General features: G+C 41.5%; 1 protein-coding gene across 1 annotated transcript in view; it reads left to right on the top strand.

Annotated features, from left to right (window-relative positions):
• The window catches only part of LOC135195636 (thioredoxin reductase 1, cytoplasmic-like), a 100882-nt gene that overhangs the window by 78245 nt on the left and 781 nt on the right, over positions 1 to 21856 (top strand). The window contains exons 7-11 of the mRNA XM_064221994.1: positions 8891 to 9007; positions 10369 to 10523; positions 11396 to 11525; positions 20088 to 20318; positions 21446 to 21580. Of these exons, the coding sequence (XP_064078064.1) occupies positions 8891 to 9007; positions 10369 to 10523; positions 11396 to 11525; positions 20088 to 20318; positions 21446 to 21580 (768 nt within the window). The remainder of the gene's footprint in view (positions 1 to 8890; positions 9008 to 10368; positions 10524 to 11395; positions 11526 to 20087; positions 20319 to 21445; positions 21581 to 21856) is intronic.

The following is a 21856-nucleotide window of genomic DNA, read 5'->3' on the forward strand; positions in this document are numbered from 1 at the left end:
GGATTTTCAACATGCTGAAAGGATGGCGAGCCAAGATAAGCCCGACGAGACTGGCTTTTTTCCCCCCATACACCATAAAGACTGGACCGATGCGGGACAATCCCCTTGAAATTGACGGGCCAGTCTCTATCGTGTATGGCCAGCTTTTGACTCTACCGAAATGGTCGAAAAACGCAATTGTAAGCTAAAACTCTTATTTTAATGTATGACACTTACCTGGCAGGTATATATATAGCTATATTCTCTGTTCCACCTGACAGAAATTTTTCAAAACTCGCGGCAATCGCTAGTAACCTATTAGTAGTTCAGGCAACCATCACCCCGTTACCGTGGCGCTAGCGCTAGGAACCGTTCCCAATTGGCCCAGATTTTCTCTGCCAGCCAAACCGGCAACATTGTTGGTGGTTCCCTGCTAGAATTTTCATTCTCGTTGCTGACTGATCTTGGATTTTGGTATTGTACTCGGAAACGTTAGCTTGGCATTCGCTTTGGATTGTTCTTTAAGATGTCTGACTCTGGAAGTATGTTTAGAGTGTGTAAAACAAGAGGGGTTGTAAGGTAAGATTGCCGAAAGCTTCGGTCGACCCTCATACCGTTTGTAAGAAGTGTAGGGAGAATGTGTGTACTTGGGAGAATAGATGCATTGAATGTGAGAATTTATCAGAGAAGGAATGGAAGGTCTTTATGAAATATGTTGAGAGACTTGAGAAAGAATCTGTATGGGAGATCTGTTTCTCGTAGTGAGAAGTCAAATTCTTCGAGTAAAAGGAGTGATTGTATTTCCTCTCCAGCTCCTTCTAATGTAGAATTGGTAGTTCCTTCTCCCCAGGTATCTCCTGCGCCCGCTGCTGTATCGGAGGAGGACGAACGATACAAATATTGTAAAAGTGTTCGCTGCCCTTGCGTCCATGGGCGACCAGAATACAGCGACTCACAGATAAAGTTAGTGCTTTCGATGTCAGTGAAAGTGTAGTGGAGGGGGCGTCTGATCGTCTCTCTCGTGCTCCTAGACCTAGACCTCTGTCAAGCTCCCAGACCCAAGGGAGAAGGCATGTCGACAGTCGAAGGGAGGCGAGAGATTTTGGTTTTGTCACGGTCAGGCGTCCCTTCGAACAGTCCTGTTGCAAGTTCCCAGGCTGTTGCGTTCGCCGCAGAAAAGGCGTAACTGGGAAGTGTGCGTCCTCGGAAGGTTCGACTTCTGAGCGAGAACGTCGGTATGCAGTGGTGTCTCGCCCACTCAAGAGGACGTTCAGGACGTCAACTGCTCTCGAGAGACAGGCGCAAGGCAGTGAGGCTTGGAGTAGTCCTGAGGTGTTGTCATCCTCGGAAGACGGGACGCAGTCCCGATCAAGAGGAAAAGGATTTTTCGTACTAGAGAGGACGCAGGACGCACTGGTGATATACGTCCGTCTCGGCATGGTATTTCCATGGGAGAATCGCCTCCATCTTCTTATGTATCCTCCCCTCCGTATTTCTCCGTCGGGTAGAGTACAGGATCGCTCTCCGTTGTCGCAGTCCAGCTCGTAATCCTCTCCTCTTCGTCGTCCACCATGCAGGAGGATAGTACGAAGCATTCTTACGGGAAATGCAGTCCAAGTTGGCAGTACTGGTGAAGTCTTGGGATGCTACTGAACAACCATCTTCGAGGCGTAAGGACGATTTCCTTCCCATTAAGTCTTCTAAAAGGGAAGACAGGACGCGTTCGCCGAGGACGCAGGGCGAACTGGCGCTAGGAGGAAAATAGTTTCCGAAGAAGCAGGACGCAAACGTCAGGACGCGGGAGGGAAACCAATGGTGGACAGCAGGCGACAGGAAGCAGGCGTTTCTACGTGGACGCCGGACGCAGCGGCAGGACATCAGCGCATGGACGCGACGCCCGGTACCGCAGGACAGGCGCACGACATCGAGAGGCGGCAGGACGCCGCCGCCTCGGTAGCCGCAGACGCAGGCGGCAGACGACATCAGGAGGCCGGCAGGAACGCCGATGCCTCGGTAAGCCGCAGGACGGCCCCCCCCCCAGGGCGGCAGGACGCTAGTCCGTCAACGAAAAGCGTCAATACTACCGACGACCTTACGAAGACATTTCTTCAGCAGAAGAAGAGTTGGAAGTAATTGAAGAAAAGAATACGGAACCTTCTTCAGATTATAAGGTTCTGACTTCACGTCTTATTGCTGTTTTTGAGGGGGAATTTAAACCGACAGCTCCGTTATACCCCCTTATCACAGTTTTCCAAGACTAGGACTCCAAAGAAGTCCTCTTTCCTGAAAATGACGATGTCAATTTCGGCGAAGAAGGCCCTTCAACGGGTGAATGACTGGATGAAGGAGAAGAAAGAAGCGGGAAAATACTCTTTTGTTTTTCCTCCAGCTAAGTTAGCTTCTAAATCAGGAGTATGGTACGCTACTGGAGAAAGTCTAGGCCTGGGAGTACCTGCCTCCTCCCAGGGGGACTTCTCCAGTATAGTAGACAGCTCACGCAGACAGGCGTTACAGTCGGCCAAGGTCTGGTGGACGTCTTCGGAATTTGACCATCTATTTAAAGGGATTTTTAGGACTTTCGAAGTCTTCAATTTCTTGGATTGGTCTTTGGGAACGCTAGCTTAATTCCCTAGGGAGAAGAGGATTCGCAGACTTAGAAACGGCTAAGAGCATTATGTCCTGCATGGATAAGGCTCTTAGAGACGGAACGAATGAGCTGGCTTCGTTATTTCACAGCAGGGAGTGGCTTAAGAGAAGAGATCGCTGTTGTGTTCGTTCGCCTCAAAGGAGTTTCTAACTCTCAGAAATCGGAGTTACTGTTCTCACGCCCCTTTCGAAACAGCTGTTTCCTTCAGAGGTGATTAGGGATATAGCGCTCCCTTTCGCAGAAAGCCACTCAAGATCTTCTTTCGTCTTCAGTTAAGAAGTTCTTACCAACCAAGTTGGTGAAGAAGACGCCAAAGGATACTAGACCGTCGCAACAGCCCTTTCGAGGAAGAACATTTGCTCGACCCGCCTTTAGGGGTAAGAGAGTACCCGCGAAAAGAGGAGCCAAGACCCCCTCTAAAGAATGAGAACTCAGTCCTCCAGACGACAGTGGGAGCCAGACTTCAAGGTTTTTGGGAAGTTTGGCAAGAAATGAAGGCAGATCCCTGGGCTGTTCAACGTAGCTCGGGAAGGATACAAGATTCCTTTCTTGAAAAGACCTCCTCTCGCAACATCTCCGAGAGTGGCCCGCCTCGGGGCAAATTACAATACGATTTAGAGAAGAAAGCGGCTCTGTGGGAGCAAGTAGCTTCCATGCTAGAGAAAGGAGCAATAGAACTGTTCTGGATCACGAATCTCCGGGATTTTTACAACCGTCTGTTCCTGGTTGCAAAGTCCTTCGGGAGGTTGGAGGCCAGTGCTGGACGTAAGTCAACTGAATCTTTTCGTAGAAAAGACCAAGTTCACTATGGAGACGAACGATTCAGTACTGGCAGCGGTACGTCCAGGGGACTGGATGGCGACTCTGGACTTACAAGACGCATACTTTCATATTCCGATTCATCCATTGAAGCAGGAAGTATCTAAGGTTTGTGATTCCAGGGACAGGGTCTTTCAGTTCAAAGGCCCTCTGCTTTCGGCGCTTTGCACAGCCCCTCAATGTTCACGAGGATGATGTCCAATGTGGCGAGATGGTTACATTTAAGAGGGATCAGAGTGTCTTTTGTATCTGGACGACTGGTTGATAAGATCCCAGTCAAGAAGTCAATGTCTGGAGGACTGAGTCAAACATTGGACTTAGCAAAGACCTAGGTCTGGTAGTGAATATGGGAAAATCCCACCATTTGGAGCCCCAACAACAGATGTAGTGTTTGGGGATTCAGATATCGGCAGTGACTTTTCGGGCTTTTCCGTCCCCCGAAAGGCAAGCCCAATGCAGTCAGAAGGTGCGGGACTTTCTAAAGAAAGACCGGTGCTCGCCAAGAGAGTGGAGGAGTACTTACTGGGCGCACACTCTTCGCTAGAGAGGTTCATTTTCTTAGGAAGACTGCACATGAGACCCTCTTCGTTTTTCCCTGAAGGATTCATGGCCAAGAAAATTGCAACCGGATTCCTTCCAGTTTCTAATTCCGGCCGAAGTAAAGGAGGGGAATTAAAGTGGTGGCTAACTCCAGGCAGGTTAGCAAGAGGGATGTCGCTTCAGCAGAAGAACCCAGACCTCGTCTTGTTTTCCGACGCGTCGGACGTGGGTTGGGGAGCGACATTAGGCCCTCAAGAGTGTCGGGACTTTGGAACAAGACGAAAACAAAGTGGCACATAAACAGGAAGGAACTGTTGGCAATTTTCTTGGCTTTGAAGCACTTCAGAGAGTTGATTCGAAACAAGACAGTGCAGGTCAACTCGGACAACACCACGGCTCTGGCATATATTCGAAAACAAGGGGGAACTCATTCTTTTCCCCTTTACAATCTGGCAAAAGAAATTCTGCTTTGGACAGAAGAGGAAGTCGTGATACTCACCAGGTTTATACCAGGAGAGTAAGAACGTGACTGCGGACCTGTTTGAGCAGAAGAGAGCAACTTCTCTCGACGGAGTGGACGTTGCACATGGAGGTTTTGCCAGAGCCTGTGGAAGTTGTGGGGCCGTCCGGTAGTGGATCTGTTTGCGACAGCCAGAACAAAAAGGTTACCAACATATTTGCTCTCCGATTCCAGACCAGGAAGCAGTGGCGGTAGATGCATTCCTGATGGATTGGTCAAACTTAGATCTGTACGCTTTTCTCCGTTCAAGGTGCTGGGAAAGTGATGAAGAAGTTCAGGGAGAGCAAAGGAACGAGGATGACCTTAATAGCCCCGTTTTGGCCGGCCCAAAGTTGGTTCACAGAGGTACTGGAATGGACAGTAGATACGCCAAGGACTCTTCCTCTAAGAGTAGATTTACTCAGACAACCCCACTTCGACAGGTTTCACAAGAATACCCTCGCTCTGGGTCTGACTGCGTTCAGGACTATCGAAACGTTCTGGTCAGAGCGATATCTAGAGAGGTGGCCAGTGCAGTGGCTAGAGCCAGAAGAACCTCCACAATCACGGTGTATCAGTCGAAGTGGACAATTTCCGGAAGTGGTGTAAGAACAAGAAAGTGTCTTCATCCAGTACCTCTGTGACCCAAATCGCAGATTTCCTTCTTTACTTGAGGAAGGATTTACATTTGTCAGTTTCGACAATCAAAGGTTATAAGAGTATGCTAACCTCAGTGTTTTAGACACAGGGATCTAGACATCTCGAATAACTTAGATCTGAGAGATCTGATTAGGTCATTTGGGACGAAGAAACAATCAGAAGGCAGGCCACCTGCTTGGAACCTGGATGTGGTCTTGAAGTATTTAACTTCTAGCAAATTCGAACCGTTAGAGGAAGCCTCTCTGAGAGATCTTGCTAAGAAGACTATCTTTTTAGTAGCATTGGCAACTGCTAAAAGAGTTAGTGAGCTTCAGCCATATCGAAGAAGGTGGGATGGGAGAACGGGCAATGCAGTGTGTTCAATTCCAAGAAGGTTTTTCTTGGCCAAGAATGAGGATCCAGCTAATCCTTGGCCAAGATCCTTTGAAGTTTTGGGTCTGACTGAATTGGTCGGTCCGAGCAAGAAAGAGTTCTCTGCCCAGTGAGAGTGTTGCGATGTTATATAGAAAGAAAACGAGTTATCAGAGGGAAGTCTGGATGCTCTTTGGGTGTTCAAGTTAAAGACCCCACTAGACCATGACGAAGAACGCTCTAGCCTTCTTCATGAGAGAGTTAATTAAAGAGGCTCATATGTTGTGTGAAGAGCAGAGCTTTGGTATTTTGAAAGTGAAGGCTCATGAAGTCAGGGCAGTGGCGACTTCATTAGCTTTTAAAAAGAATTTAGCCCTCAAGGAAATTATTGAATCCACATATTGGAGAACTAATTCAATATTTGCGTCTCATTATCTTAGGGACGTTCAGACAACCTTCGATAATTGTCAGACGCTAGGTCCATACGTGTCCTCGGGCACAGTATTGGGCAAAGGAGTTACTACCCATAACCTTCTTTAAGCTAGTTGATTTTTATTAGGTGATGGTGTTTGTGTTTATTGGTCGTCTGAGAAAGGGTGCGGTACTTTTCTCAGTCGTGTTAGTATTATCTGGTGATGGTGTGTGTGTAGTTCAGGTAAATGATCTGTTACTAGCTTGAATGCCGTGGCATAAGAGGGCTGTAAGGATCTGTCAACACATTGGTCACGTCCAGTTGTCAGTTCCAGTCTTAGCTTCTTCAACATACAGGACACTTCCTTGTTGAGAGCTACTAAGGTTTAAGCAGGCTTAGAGGCAGGACCTATGAAGTCAGCTACCTTAGCAGGTAAGGAACCTGGAGTTTTAATAATATTTTAATAATATTTTTATACTCTAAGAATGTTGCTGTCCTTGACCCACCTCCAAATGTGTCGATCAGCTATATATATACCTGCCAGGTAAGTGTCATACATTAAAATGAAGTTTTTATGATAAAACAAAGTTTAATGTATACTTACCTGGCAGGTATATATAATTTAATTCCCACCCCGCCTCCCTCAGGGGACAGGGTTCAGAGAAAATCTGGGCCAATTGGGAACGGTTCCTAGCGCTAGCGCCACGGTAACGGGGTGGTGGTTGCCTGAACTACTAATAGGTTACTAGCGATTGCCGCGAGTTTTGAAAATTTCTCGCCAGGTGGAACAGAGAATATAGCTATATATATACCTGCCAGGTAAGTATACATTAAACTTTGTTTTATCATAAAAACTTCATAATTTCCCTAGTAATATTCAATCATTTACCTTAATTTTGCAACTAATTGGAAGTCTCTAGCACAATATTTCGATTTATGGTGAATTTATGAAAAAACTTTTTCCTTACGTCCGCGCGGTAACTCTTCCGAAAAAAATCATACATGCGATTGTGGTAATGTTTGCACCATTTTAAAATTAGCCGTTATATAAAGTTTTATATATGGAAATGTGCGCAATTTCATGCACAATACAATTAAAAACAACCCATGGTTGTAGCTTTTATCAGTTTTGAGATATTTTCATATAAATAACGATAATTGCCAAAATTTCAACCTTCGGTCAACTTTTGACTCTACCGAAATGGTCGAAAAACGCAATTGTAAGCTAAAACGCTTATATTCTAGTATTATTCAAGCATTTACCTTCATTTTGCAACAAATTGGAAGTCTCTAGCACAATATTTCTATTTATGGTGAATTTATGAAAAAAAAATAATTTTCATTTCTTTTTACGTCCGCGCGGTAAACTCTTCCGAAAAAATCACTTGCTTGCGATTGTGGTAATGTTTGCACCATTTTAAATTAGCCGGTTTATCATAAAACGTTTTTATATATGAAAATGTGCGCAAATTTCATTGTAGAATACCTACAAAAATTAATTTGAAGGGTTGTAGCTTTTTCTAATTTTTTATGAAATATTTGCATATAAATCCCGATAAATAGAAAAAAAACCACGTTCGGTGGTCAACTTTGCACTACCGAATGGTCGAAAAACGCAATTGTAAGCTAAAACTCTTACAGTCTAGTAATATTCAGTTATTTATCTTCATCTTGAAACAAATTCGAAGTCTCTAGGAAAATATTTAGATTTATGGTGAATTTTAAAAAAATCTTTCCTTCCCTCTGCGCGCAGATTCTCCGCCACAAATCTCCGAAATACGTACGTCCCATTCTCGGAATATTTGCTCCATTTCATATTAGGCATTTCATAGAGTTTTTTTATATGAAAATGTGCGCAATTTCATGTAGAATAAAACGAAAAATATTTGAAGGTTGTAGCTTTTCTTATTTCCGAAATAATTGCATATAAAAAAATATATATAAAAAAATTCTACATTCAGTCAACTTTAACTCGTCAGATATGGTCGAAAACTGCAATTGTAAGCTAATACTCTTACAGTATAGTAATATTCAATCATTTGTCTTCATTTTGAAAGAAATTGGAAGTCTCTAGGACAATATTTAGATTTATGGTGAATTTTTTGAAAAAAAAATATTTGTTTACGCCGCGAGCGTTACGAATTCATGCATTATTTTGTGATAATATTTTCTCTGTGTTGCTTTTATCGTTTTACAATGTGTAATATACCAAAATGATCGCAATTTAGTGTACATTACAACGAAAAAAAAGTAACTTGTTAACTTTAACCGTTTTGCACACAGCGCAATTTGAATACAATTATATATGAAATTTAGTTTTTGTGCTATCATATATCGCATTATTTATATATGATGATAATAATTTTTTTTCATTTCTGATGGTTGCATACTAAATTTCAGGCAATAACAAAATAAGGAGCCAAAAATGAACTCTTAATCTTGAAAACTAAGCGCGCTGTGATTTTTTGAAAAAAATATTTTTTCCGCTTCCGCGCTCACTCCGAAACCCCTCCGGCACACGGGAGACAATTTTTTATTTACCGCTCCGGCGTAAGAGGGTTAATATAATAATTTGCTGGAAACCATGTTCTTTCAAACATGTTTTATTAAAAATAATGGCAGAATTTACAGAATTGGTTTTATACAAAATTCTCTCAATTCTTCTTATGACTTAGTAATACCAGTGTGCCAGAAGAATTGAGAGAATTTTGTATAAAATAAGTTCAGTGAATTTTGGCATTATTTTTAATAAAATATGTTTGAAGGAAAAGAAGGTCTGTTTCCAACATATTATTATTATTATTAAATGGATATTTTAATGTGTTAAAGGTTTTTTAAAATTAAAATTTTATCTGGAAATTTTGTTATACTAAATTTTAGACAACTAAGGATAAAAAAGTATCTACTGTACGTATGGTTCTTCATGAAATCCAGTTCTTTTCAGATTTATTGTATTAATTTTAATTAATTTATACTTTATCAGGTAAGATCCATATTGCTTCGTGGCTTCGATCAACAAGTTGCTGAACGAATCGGAACATACATGGAACAGCATGGGGTCAAATTCATTCGTGGTGCAGTGCCTACTTTAATTGAACAGGTAACTTTTCTTCTTTATGAATTACAATGCTTTGTAGATCATAATCACTTTACTACATTTCTTTCATATGTTTATTCAGTTTCTGTAGAAAAAGTCTATTAACTGGTGTCGAGTTTTAGGTACCTGTCTACAATTTCAAGTTAATGAAAACCATACTGAAAATGTAAGGTATAGGCCCTGCTTATGGATTTTAAAGTTATAAATGTTAAAGACATAAATAGTTTTCTTTGTTGTCTTTGCTCCTCCCTACTTATATTATATGGGAAGATTTATCAAATCGATAGGCATAATTTGCAAGTTAATCTATAATGTCGAGTTGCATATGAAAGAAAAGATTATAATTTGAATAAACATTTGTCTTTGGTCTGGCATGTGAGATGAACCAAGCAGCCAGGGAGCTGATTATTTTATAGTACCTGCTTTTTTCACTTTTCCTCTTTATCAGAAGTGGTAAATTAAGAGATAAATGGGTTTCTTAATGGATATTACCATTTTATTGCAACAGTTTTGTTGGGAATTTTTCCACTTATTTCTTTGTCTCATAACTTATTTGAAATTTAATATTTGCAAAATGTTGAAAATTAAAAGACAGAAGAGAAAGCATATTTATTTTTAACCAAATGATTCAATATAAAGGATGTGAGAAATTTTTAAATTTTGTGGGTACCAACCCTATCATTGTACAGTATTCTATGTCACTTATCTAGTTAAACTACTTAACAGTACTTATGTTCCATTTTAATCTTTAGGAGCAAGTCCTTTGGCCAGGTCTGTGAGTGCTTAGCAATGTAGCTTTTTGGGTTAAATTACCTTATGGTTATTGGTAATAACGATGCATGCAAATAAGAATGTAAGTGGGAAATTACCCTGTGAATGTAAACTGGTGTCACATTTCTCTTCTAGTTAGATAGCATAGATATGTCATTGAAAATTTGGATGGCAAAATTAAATGAAAAATATACTCAAGTGGCTGTATAAGAATAAAAATAAAAATAAAATTGCCTGTAAAAATTCCCTTCCACAAAATTCTATTCTGATCCTGAACCATTATTTTACATTTTGAGATATGTACATACTTGTTTAGTAGAATAAGAAATGTGTATAGGAAATGATGGTAGCCTACCCTTTCTGGGTATTTATGTACAATGCGTACCAAAAACCTATTAATATTTCTACTTATGTAAATTTTTATTCTGGTCAGAGTAATAGAATTAAAAAATTACTTTTCTCATCTGTGTTTTTAAGGTATTATTTGTGTACTTTTTTCAGTATATAATGTAAATTCTTTAAAAAAAAAAAATCTTTTTAGTTGTGTAAAATGGGTCCTTAATTCTAGAACTTAAAAGCTGTGTCTCTTACAGATTGAAGAGGGTTCCCCTGGTCTGTACAGAGTTACGGGTAAAACAACAGAAGGGGAAGAAGTTGTGGATGAGTATAACACCATTATCCTTGCTGTTGGACGTGATCCCTGCACTTCTGGAATTGGCTTAGAAAATATAAATGTAGAATTAGCCAAGTATGTAAACTCTATATAGTATATACATTTTTAAATCTGTTCATTTTAGGTTTTTCTGGAAAGACCCCCCAGCTGCATATTGGTCTGCCTCTTGTGAACCTCACTTGTTTTATTCTTGTGCTTGAGAAGAAGAGAAAAGGGCGCTGGAAATTATAATTATTAGGTTTTAGTGGGAATTGTTTTCTTGGAAAAACATTATTATTAATAATCATAATTAGTTTGATTCACAATTTAGGAGAGAGGATGGAGCAGAAGAGCTTGGAAAAGAAAGTATTTCTCAATGCTTTGTGTAAAAAAAGCATAAATATCAGTAATGCTGTATTGGAGAGGAAATTTTTTTACGGTGAAAATTTAATTTATAGCCTTTTCAATATTTATTTCAGATGAGTATTGAAAATTCTGTGTTCCACAAACATTAGTGCATAATTCTGACTACTAGTAATTATTTTAAAGATACTGTACTGCAAAAAATAAGATTGTTTTTCTTCAAAATTAGAGTGAAAACCATTCATGAAATATAGATTTAACATTAACTGTTAAAAGGTATTATAAATATCTAAGCTCATAAGCAGTAACGAAGACTGGAATGTGTTACCACAGACTAGTTGTGAACCCCAAAATCAAGGTTTTACTTGGTAAAGTTAAACTACCTTATAATTAAATGAAGCTAGACCATTGATTTACAGCTAAAATTCCCTGGAACTTTACCAAAGGTTTTACTCTTTAATTATTGTTGAAAATATTTATGGCAAATGATTTTAACAAGCACTAGAATCATTCTTACCGATCTTACCATGTCAGGCAGCAACTTATTTTTTCACAAAATAAATCATGGTATACTTTAAATTAAGTAGCATTTTTATTTTTTCCAGAAATGGAAAGGTGATTGTTGACAATGCTGAAAGATCGTCGGTCCCTCATGTCTATGCAGTAGGAGACATCATTGAAGGGGGCTTAGAGTTGACTCCTGTGGCTATTCAGGCAGGAAAACTCTTAGCAAAGGTATTTAATTTTATCCTCCTTATAAAAATGTAATGTTTGATAATGATATACATTATTATTTCTTATCTGTACAGTGCAGACGGGAATAAACCTATGCACGGCTTCTAGTAGTCTGCTCAAAAACAGCCTCGCCTTGTGATCTACTTAACTTGAGCAAACTCACACTAAGTTAACAAAGCCTTAGAATCCACAGGTGTTATAACAGTGTAGTACTGCAGTGTAAAATAACTTATTTTTTTGGCAATACATGTATGAATATATTGTCCTGGAGATGCATCCAAAAATATTGCAGTTTGATAAGGAAACTGTGTCGAGTGTTATAGCTTGTGTGTATCCAGAATGTAAGGAATATGTTGTATATGTATTATAACAATAAAAACTATAGTAGTACAAGAAACACATTAAAGAAACACTTTCACATTATGCTGCTGTGTCACATTTGTTTACACTGTCCATTCTTTTCTGGCATCAATTCTACTCCCTTTCTGTTTAGTAAGTGATTGTGTAGACTTGTCGGCAGTAGAATGCTCTGTACTGTAGGTATACTTTCTTGTATACATATAGTAAGAACAGATGCTTTGTTTTACAAAAATTTACATTCGGAATAAAATGAAAGTACTGCATTGAAACAATTTTGCTCATGACTAAACAGTTATTGCGCATTACGAATACTATATCTACCACATGAGGTTTTACGCTTGGGAAATTAGTTTTAACTAAAATTTGTGAACACAACTAAGCATTAAAACCAATATTGAGAATAGAAGCTTGAAAGCTGGGAACAGAAGGAAGAGATTAATGTATGTATTAAACTCAGAGCTGCGACATACTTATCTTACTGAACAAAATAATTACGAGTGAATCGAAGTCTTACTGGAAACTGGTTCATTTCTGGCAGCCCAGCCCTAACGCTATTCAAATGCTGAAATCTCCAGACTTATTGAAGATAAAAGAAAAATCCTTTCAACAGATAAAGCCTTACATACGTGGTATGATGGAGAATTTTGCCTCAACATCGGGATCGTCTACCGCTTCGAAGAGGAGACAAAGGAAATGCCCAGGAGTCAGTGGCTTCCCTTGTTCTAGGTTCCTAACTTCGGTGTCGACGGATCCTCATCCAACGTGTAGTAGGTGCAGGGAAAACGTATGTACGGTTACTAATCCGTGTTCTGTTTGTCGCGGTTGGTCGGTGGAACAGTGGAAGAAGTTCTATGGGAAAAGCCAATACAAAAGAAAGGGGGTGACGCCATCTTTGGATGACCAAACCTTACCGGCTTCTTTTGTATCGGTAATAAACCAGGCTGCTCCATATGTTTCTCCACCTGCTTTTGAATTGTCTCATACCCCTTCGGTTTCTCCTAGCGGTTCTGTATCGGAAACGTCAGGAGGGGCCTTGGGTAATTTTATGAATAATTTGCACTCTCCTTTGTTCCCAGCAAGTAGAGGGGGAGATCCGCCATCTTTGTTCCAGGCTCCTGCTACTCAAGCGCATAGGTTAGATGGTACGTGGTCAGCGCTAGGCCTACCAGGCGTACCACCTTGGATGGTCTGCTTGCGCATTATATGACGTCACGGTTCCAGCAGGGTCCGGCAGCGCTGAATGTTCCTCATCCCCCGGGCTTGCAATTTATGGGAATTAATGCCGCTGCTTCACCATCCCACTCAGTTTTACAGTGATGCAGAACGTGGGAGGTAGTTTGGCAGCAAACGTGCGGTTGCCAGCAGAAACCTCTCAGTCTCTCCCTAGTAACGAGAGGGATGACATCACAACATACGTCACACTCTGAGATGGCAGGCGTGATGACGTCACAGACCGATTTCCGCCGGCCTTTTTGTTTACGCTGCACCCAGACGCTAATACGCCTTCTGACCCGTCAATGCAAACTGTAATGCAGAAATTACAGGATATAGAGGAGAGAATGAATAAGAGAGACAAAAAGAAAAAGTGTGATTCGCCGCCTTCGTCTTCTTCCTCTAGTTCGGCGTCATCGCTAAGTCCGATAACGTCACGGCGAGCGCCAGTCAAGCGTTGGAGGAGGATTCGGGAGTTCCTAGCGGATCCTCGGGCCAAGAGGAGAAGAATCAATTCTTCCTCTTCTTCGGACCAAGACTGCCATTTCCAAGTCAGCAAGAAGGTCGGAAAATCAGTGGCTATTAAGCACAAGGTTGGCAGACGAAGCCGTTCGCAAGAGTCCGAACAAGCGAGAGAGGTGACGGCCGGCGAGCTAGCGGCCGCCCGGAGGCGGAGTTGCCAGTTCGGATCGCAAAAACTGCGATACCTCTGGTAAAATCGACGTTGGCGGCGAAAAGGTGCAGCAGAGGATGGAATGCAGGTCCCAGTTTCGCCCGTAAGGCCGTTCAAATCACGTACGAAGGACGATAAGGCTCCTATTAAAAGTACGAAAAATAGAGAGTTGGCAACCTCGGCGGATACGTTCGTGGAAGGCAGTGTCCGTCTGGATAGAAGGCCGAGGCCGGGCTCCGACGCTCGAAAACATGCCAATGCTAATAGAGACGAACTTACCTCTGTCTTAAGGGAGCCTTCATCTTGGAGATCTAGACGAGATTCTCGCTCTAGATCCGTGAGCAGAGAAAGAGTGAGACGTTCTCGTTCCCCTGTTGACTATCTGGGATCGAGCCAACAGCGGCCAGCAAAGATCAAAGAGACCGCGGCCGTAGGGGCAGGCGGCCGTGGAATTCCGGGCCGTCTGTCAGAAGATAGAGGCCAGACAACATCTCTCGTGACGGAGAGTGGTACACTAGAGCCGGAGGAAGGAGAAAACCAAGAGTTTCTGGCCTCGTATGCAGAGGTTATTGATTTGATTCGTCAATTCAATAGCCTTTCGAGAAGACAGAAACACCGGCCAGTATGCTTCCTCCTGGAATTGACATGGCGTTTGGACTAAAGAGGGATACCAAGGTGTCGTATGAATTGCCTTGTTCGAGTCATGCGGAATCGGTCTTGCAACACGTAAACGCAAAGATTGCAGGGAGGGATAATTCCTTAAGATCTAATAGATCATTTAAATTTATTCCCCCTCCAATGATAAAGCAAAGGAAATATTATACGACACCGAAGGTCCCTTTGCTGTCTAGACAAATGAACCCTAATGTTGTAAGGTTAAGGCCTGGATTAACCTTGGATCAGGTTAAAATGGAGTGCCCTGCGATGACGTACCAAGAGGCTGCTACGTTAGAAGCAACAGCTTCTTCTGTCTTTCAGGCTGCGTCCTGGTTAGACCTTTGGTCAACAGCAGTGGCGAAAATTGCATCCTCGGAAGCAACAAGGAAAGTAGTGGATGAACCATTGTTCATTAGATTACTACAGTCAGGGTCCAAGGCGATTGCGTACCTGACAAACGTAAGTGCCAATGTTTGGGCAAATATCCTGCTAATGAGGAGAGATGCAGCATTGGCTAGACTAAGCCGCAATGTGGATTTGGATTCCCTGTTAGCAATGAGGAATGGGGATATCTTGGAATCGCAACTACTGTTGCCAGAGGTCATACTGGAAGAGGCGATAGATAGAAGAAGGATGGACACTAACGATAGGTTGGTGCAACAGGCAGTTAGGAAAACCTCTAACAGTCAACTACTCCTTTGGAGGGAAGACAACAGCAGATGTCTCGAAAGAAGACAGTGGGACATAGCATCCTAATAGAGTCACAAGACCCTCTTCCCCAAAGAGGACAACTCATCGGCCCTCACAATAGAAACAACAGAGGAAGGGCAATAGGGGAAGAGGGAGAGGCTCAAGAAGATAGGATGGGCGCCTCCCATCACTCGGCCACACAGTGGGGGGTTGCCTGGCAAATCACTGGAAGGTGTGGCAGGAACTAGGGGCAGAGCAGTGGGTGGTGGATGTTCTCAGGATCGGGTATTTGATTCCGTTCGAGGTAACCCCGCCCCTGACAGATCAACCATTACCCACGTCACTTATGCCCACAAATCTCAGAAGGCCACTATTCTGCAGGACGAAGTGAAGAAGATGATGGAAAAAGGAGCTGTGCAACAAGTATGCAGTCCGACAAAAGGCTTCTACAGCAGGATTTTCCTGGTACCCAAGCCAACGGGGAGTGGAGGACAGTAATAGACCTGTCAACGCTGAATCTGTTTATAAGGACCACCAGTTTCAAGATGGAAAACTCCGAAAACAGTTCTACAAGCAGTCGGAATCGGAGACTTTATGCTGACAGTCGATCTAAAGGACGCATACTTTCAGATACCAGTCCATCAGTCTTCAAGGAAATTTCTCCGCTTCAGTCTTGCAGGGAAAGCTTTCGAGTTCAAGGTCCTGTGCTTCGGATTGACAACGTCTCCTCAAGTTTTTTACAAGAGTGTTCACCCTCGTGTCGGCGTGGGCGCATGCTCAGGGGATCAGGCTAATAAGATATCTGGACGATTGGCTGGTGATAGCAAAGTCCAGGGAGAAATTACTCAGGGACAGGGCGGCCCTCCTGCAGCTTTGTCACAGCCTAGGTATTGTGGTGAATCAGCAGAAGTCGCAGCTGGATCCAAGTCAACGTTTGGAATATCTGGGAATGGTGATAGACACAACACAAGCCAAAGTATTCCCGACGACCAAAGAGTAGAGAAATGCAAACAAGTGGTGAATGCCTTTCTGGGAAAGCAGAACACAGCCAGCAAGACAGTGGCAGGTGGTGCTGGGAATCCTAACCTCCCTGGAAAAGCTAGTACCACAAGGAAGGGCTACACCTTCGGTCCCTAACAATGGAGGATGAAGGAGTTTTTGGGTCACCAACAGTAGATCACCCGTACGAGCAAATTCCCTTGTCGGCAGAAGTGAGGAAAAGACTTGCTGTGGTGGGTGGACGACGACAATCTGACAGTGGGTGTCCCCCTTCAACAATCCTCCCCAGACCTCTTCCTGTTCTCGGATGCGTCACTAGAAGGCTGGGGAGCCCATATGGAGGAGTTGATGGTGTCAGCAAAATGGAGTTGCAAGGACAGAGAACTCCATATAAACGTGCTGGAGTTTGAAAGCAGCTTTCCTGGCTCTGACAAGAATTCAGGGAGAGAGTAAAGGGACACTCAGTGGTATTGATGTCAGACAACACCACAGTAGTAGCTTATATAAACAAGCAAGGAGGCCTAGTTTCTCAGCAGTTACATGTGATGACAGTTCAACTTCACCAGTGGGATATAGAGAACCTGGTAGACATCAAGGCCAGGTATATTCCGGGAAAAAGAAACATAGTGGCCGACAAGTTGAGCCGCAGGGATCAGATTCTGGGAACGGAGTGGTCCCTACACCAACAGGTAGTGGACAGGATGCTCATGTTGTGGGAAGGACCGATCATAGACCTATTCGCAACCAGGTACAACAAAAAGTTGGAAGTGTATTGTTCAGTAGTCCCGGACGCAGAGGCAGTAGCAGAAGATGCGCTACAACACCCCTGGGACAATCGACGTGTACGCATTTCCTCCATTTTGTCTAATCCGTCAGGTTCTGAACAGGGTAATGCGGTCTCAGAACCTCAAGATGACCCTGGTAGCCCCGTTATGGCCGAAAGCAGAGTGGTTTCCAGACCTACTGGAACTCCTAGTAGATGTGCCAAGAGAAGTTACTCCATGGGAGCAACCTTCTGTGTCAGCCTCACATGGAGAGGTACCACCAGTCGGTGAAGTCCCTATCGCTTCACGGGTGGAGACTGTCAAGTATCTCCTCCGAGAGCGAGGGTTTTCGCAGAAAGCAGCAACTCAGATGGCAGGTAATATCAGAAAATCATCTGCGACAGTATACCAAGGGAAGTGGTCAGCATACTGTGATTGGTGTCGTAGAGGGAACGTGTCTCCACTCGGTACCACTATTCAGCAGTTAGCAGACTTTCTGATATATCTCAGAACAGAAAAACATATGTCTGTATCTGCAGTGAAGGGGTACAGGGCTGCTCTAGCCCTCAGTCTTACGAATGAAAGGAGTGGACATATCGTCTTCATGGGAGTTGCCATGCTGATGAGGAGCTTTGAACAGTCATGCCCACCAAAGGAGCTAAAAGCCCCAGATTGGGATCTGACCAAGGTACTGAGTAGTCTGACAAAACCCCCCTACGAACCACTAAGGCAGTCCACGGATAGGAGCCTGACCCTGAAGAGAGTCTTCTTATTGGCCCTGGCTTCAACCAAAAGGGTGGGGGAGCTACATGGCCTCTCATATCTCATAAAGCACTCGAGAGGTTGGAGATCAATGGTGTGTGAGTTTGTCCCAGAATTCGTGGCAAAGACCCAAAATCCAACAATAGTAGACGGCAGATTCGACTCCTTTACCATACCTTCCTTGGCAGACTTTGTAGAACACGACAAAGCTGAAATGCTCCTGTGCCCCGTCAGGGCACTAAGGGAGTACTTAAAGAGAACAAGGCACCTCAGGCCGGGGTGCCAGAGGTTGTTCGTAAGTACAGGACGGAACAAGAAGGATAAAATTCTGAAAGCTGGCGTGTGGAAGCGCCAAACAACTTTCACCTCATTTTATTTGAAAGATGTTGCCATAGATCCTTGGACACCTTTTCCTTGGGTCCAGTGGTGGCGGCCCAACAAGTGATATAGTTCATCCAGTGCCCCTGGCGGGTCAGTTTGCGTCTAGTCTAAGATGAAGGTATGAAAGTAGAATGAATGGGATGACTGGTCTTTTTTCTTTACTACTTTCTTCCTACTCCTTTAACTACGGGCAATATGAAGGAGAGTACCGTCATGTGCTGGAACGGACTAGATGCAGGTGAGATGGTCAGCCATACTGTGAAGCTATCTTAGCTGATGATATACTTTTCAGTAGCAACACACCCCTCTGGATAATAAGGAAAAGAGGGGTGAAGGTGGATCCAGTCGCAAGGGACAAGAGTAAACAGTAGAATGGTATCTACACCCAGTGGGAGGAAACCAATAGATCCGCTTATATCTTTGGTCCTAGGTTCATTGTCCATTCTCTTAGAATTTCCCTATATATTCGGAAATGGATAAGGTGGCAAACTCCCAGTCAGTTGTAGAGACTTACCTCCCTCCAATAGTAAGTCTATCCTAATGTTAAGACCGAAGGTTTGTTTCGTGTATGAACAAATACCAAATTTGTAACTAATTTGTATTTTTCATAACTAACAAACCTGAGGTCTTAACAGTTAAAGGCCCACCTCGAACCACCCCTCTAGCAGTCTAAACTGGGTTAGAAATATAACTGATGGGTCACAGGTAGCCGTGGGCATTCTGGGTATATATGCCCCGTGACCTGGTATAGATGCCATTAGTCCCTGGATCTCACAAGTGTAATTTTAATTCTACCGGTTTCCAGCTTGGCGCTAGTAAATCCTAATGTTAAGACCGAAGGTTTGTTAGTTATGAAAAATACAAATTAGTTACAAATTTGGTATTTTTAAAATATAATAAATTCACATTAAATTTTTTTTTTAATTATTGCATTAGTCCCTAATGCTATTCAAATAATATCTCCTAAAGTGTTAAAGATAAAAGAAAAATTCTTTTAGCAGGTAAAACCTAACATCTTGAAATTTCATCCCAAATAAGATTTATTTTCAAAATATACTTTCACATTTAAATGATGTTTTAATTATTCCATTATAATTTTTGCCATGGCCCAGCCCTAACACTTTTCAAATGCTAATATCCAAAAGTATTGAAGATTAAAGAAAATTTCTTTCGGGAGATTAAACCTTACATCTGGAAATTTCATCCCATATAAGATTTTTTTTTTTTAAATATCATAAATTCACATTTAAGTGTTGTTTTAATTATTGCATTATAATTTTTGCCACAGCCTGGCCCTAAAGCTATTCAAATGCTAATTTCTCCAAAAGTATTAAAATAACAGAAAAATTCTTTCAGCAGATAAATCCTTACATCTTTAAATTTCATCCCATATAGGATTTATCTTTAAATTATCAGTGTTACTGGAAACAGGCTCATTGCTGACGGCCTGGTCCTAACATGATGTAAGTGTTAATATCTCCAAAAGTATCAAAGGTAAAAGAAAAATTCTTTTGGTAGATAAAACCTTACATCTGTCAATTTCATCCCATTATAAGATTCATTTAAGACTAGTTGAAATGCAATTAATGATGATAATTATAAAGCAGAGAGTTCAGAGGTACCTAGTTAACCCTTGGATGGTTTAACTTAAAACTTTGTGAGTTATTGCCTTTAGGGCATCCTACTGGTGAATACTAAGCTAATGTTATTTATAAAAGAAAAATAAGAAGCAAATAATATAAGATTAATGCAGTAGATAATGCAATGAAAGCTTCAGTTCTATTCAGTAGGGATTTCTTTAGTTATTACCATTCATTGCTTTTATAAAAGAATTAAAGGTTATTTCAAAGACTCTCTCTCTCTCTCTCTCCCTCGTCTCTCTCATCTCTCTCTCTCTCTCTCTCTCTCTCTCCTCTCCTCTCTCTCTATCTGCGTCTCCTCTCTCTCTCTCTCTCTCTCTCTCTCTCTCTCTCTCTCTCTCTCTCTCTCTCTCTACAATGAGTTGTGTGAATTGTGCATACTATATACTATTGTGTTTATAATGCTTATTGTTCCTATTTACAGAGGTTGTATGGAAATGGAAAACTTCTCACAGATTATGTTAATGTCCCAACAACTGTATTTACTCCTTTGGAATATGGATGTTGTGGACTTTCAGAGGAGGAAGCTATAAACAAGTATGGGGAAGGTGATATTGAGGTTTATCACTCTAATTACATACCTTTGGAACATACTATTGCCCATCGACCGGAAAATGATTGTTACGCCAAGTTGGTCTGTGTCACCAGTGAAAATGTAAGTACAGTATGTAGTGTACTTCACTTTGTATGTTTTTAAATTATGTAAATAGAAGATTCAGAGAATGAAAGAAATTGTTTAATCCTTACAGGCCGGGCTAATTGTATACAATAGCAATATTACTGGGAACCAGGTAGACTTTATGGCCAGCCAAATAAAAATCAATACGTCTGGAGAGAGGGAGATGTGCAAATGCACATGGTTTAAGTAAGAAAAAAAAAATTTTTCTCGACCTTCTATGGGAAGGTGAAAGTGAATTTTCCCAACCCTGTGCCACAAGGCAGCATCCCCATGACACTTAAAATTAAAAATACGCTAATTTTGGCAAGTTTACCATGTTCTTTCTAATACTTTTAACTTTATTTTCCAAAATTACAATTCCAGCTCACATACTGCAATATCAAAAAAGATAAGAACTAAAATCTTCAACAGTCTCTGAGTATATTTATAGATAAATATTTACGTGTTGCATTGGAATGGTGAGATGATCACATTTTAGTGAGACATGTTCTTCATAAAATTTTTTTACCAACATCCACCTCGTATACGCATGAGTTGTCACAGATACTATGCTTTACAATCTTAGATTGTTTTTTAACCAGTTTCCAGCTGGTGCTAGAAGATTATACTATCCTATTGTCAAGACCGAAGGTTTGTTAGCTATGAAAAATGCAAATTGATTAAAAAATTTGTCTATTTTTTTTGTACTTTGCAAAATTACAATTACAGCTGACATACTGTCGCAAAAGATAAGATCTAAAACCAGCAACATTTCAGGAACATATTTATGGACAAATATACATTATATATGATAAGTCCTGAGATGGGAAGGAGTGGTACATTTCACCATTGAATCTCAAGTCTGATTATTCTCCTGTAACCTGAACTGTTTGTGTTGCCATATAGTCATTTATGACCCATTCAAGTGATCTGAACATTTTCCTACAAAATCCGTTCAAATATCATTATGCAAAATGATGATTAATTATATGATACAGCCCACTTCACCTCTTATGTCATTTTCATACATCTTTGATGTATACTGCTTGAAAGGGTTGAAGTTGAGACCTGATTTTTTTTCCCCTTCCATGTTGCAAGGCTCTGATATATTTTTACCTTCACAGGAAAAAGTAGTTGGATTCCATGTTTTGGGTCCAAATGCAGGTGAAATAACACAGGGTTTCAGTATTGGTCTGAAACTAGGTGCAACGAAGGCAGACTTTGATAATCTCGTTGGAATTCATCCTACAACAGCTGAGGTAACGTCTCTCTCTCTCTCTCTCTCTCTCTCTCTCTCTCTCTCTCTCTCTCTCTCTCTCTCTCTCTCTCTCTCTCTCTCTCTCTCTCTCTCTCTCTCTCTCTCTCTCAGATTGCCTTATACCTATATTTAGTTGGACTTTTATCAAAATTTGATCTGTTGTACATTAAAAGTAAATTAGTGTATGAAGAAAGTACCACTTCATATGACTTTAGTATGTCTACAGATAGTATAAAATTTCTTATATCAGTATTGCGCGTCTTAAAGTTTTCACTAG

The sequence above is a fragment of the Macrobrachium nipponense genome, chromosome 16, assembly GCF_015104395.2.
Source record: "Macrobrachium nipponense isolate FS-2020 chromosome 16, ASM1510439v2, whole genome shotgun sequence".
In the NCBI taxonomy this organism is placed as follows: Eukaryota; Metazoa; Arthropoda; class Malacostraca; order Decapoda; family Palaemonidae; genus Macrobrachium; species Macrobrachium nipponense.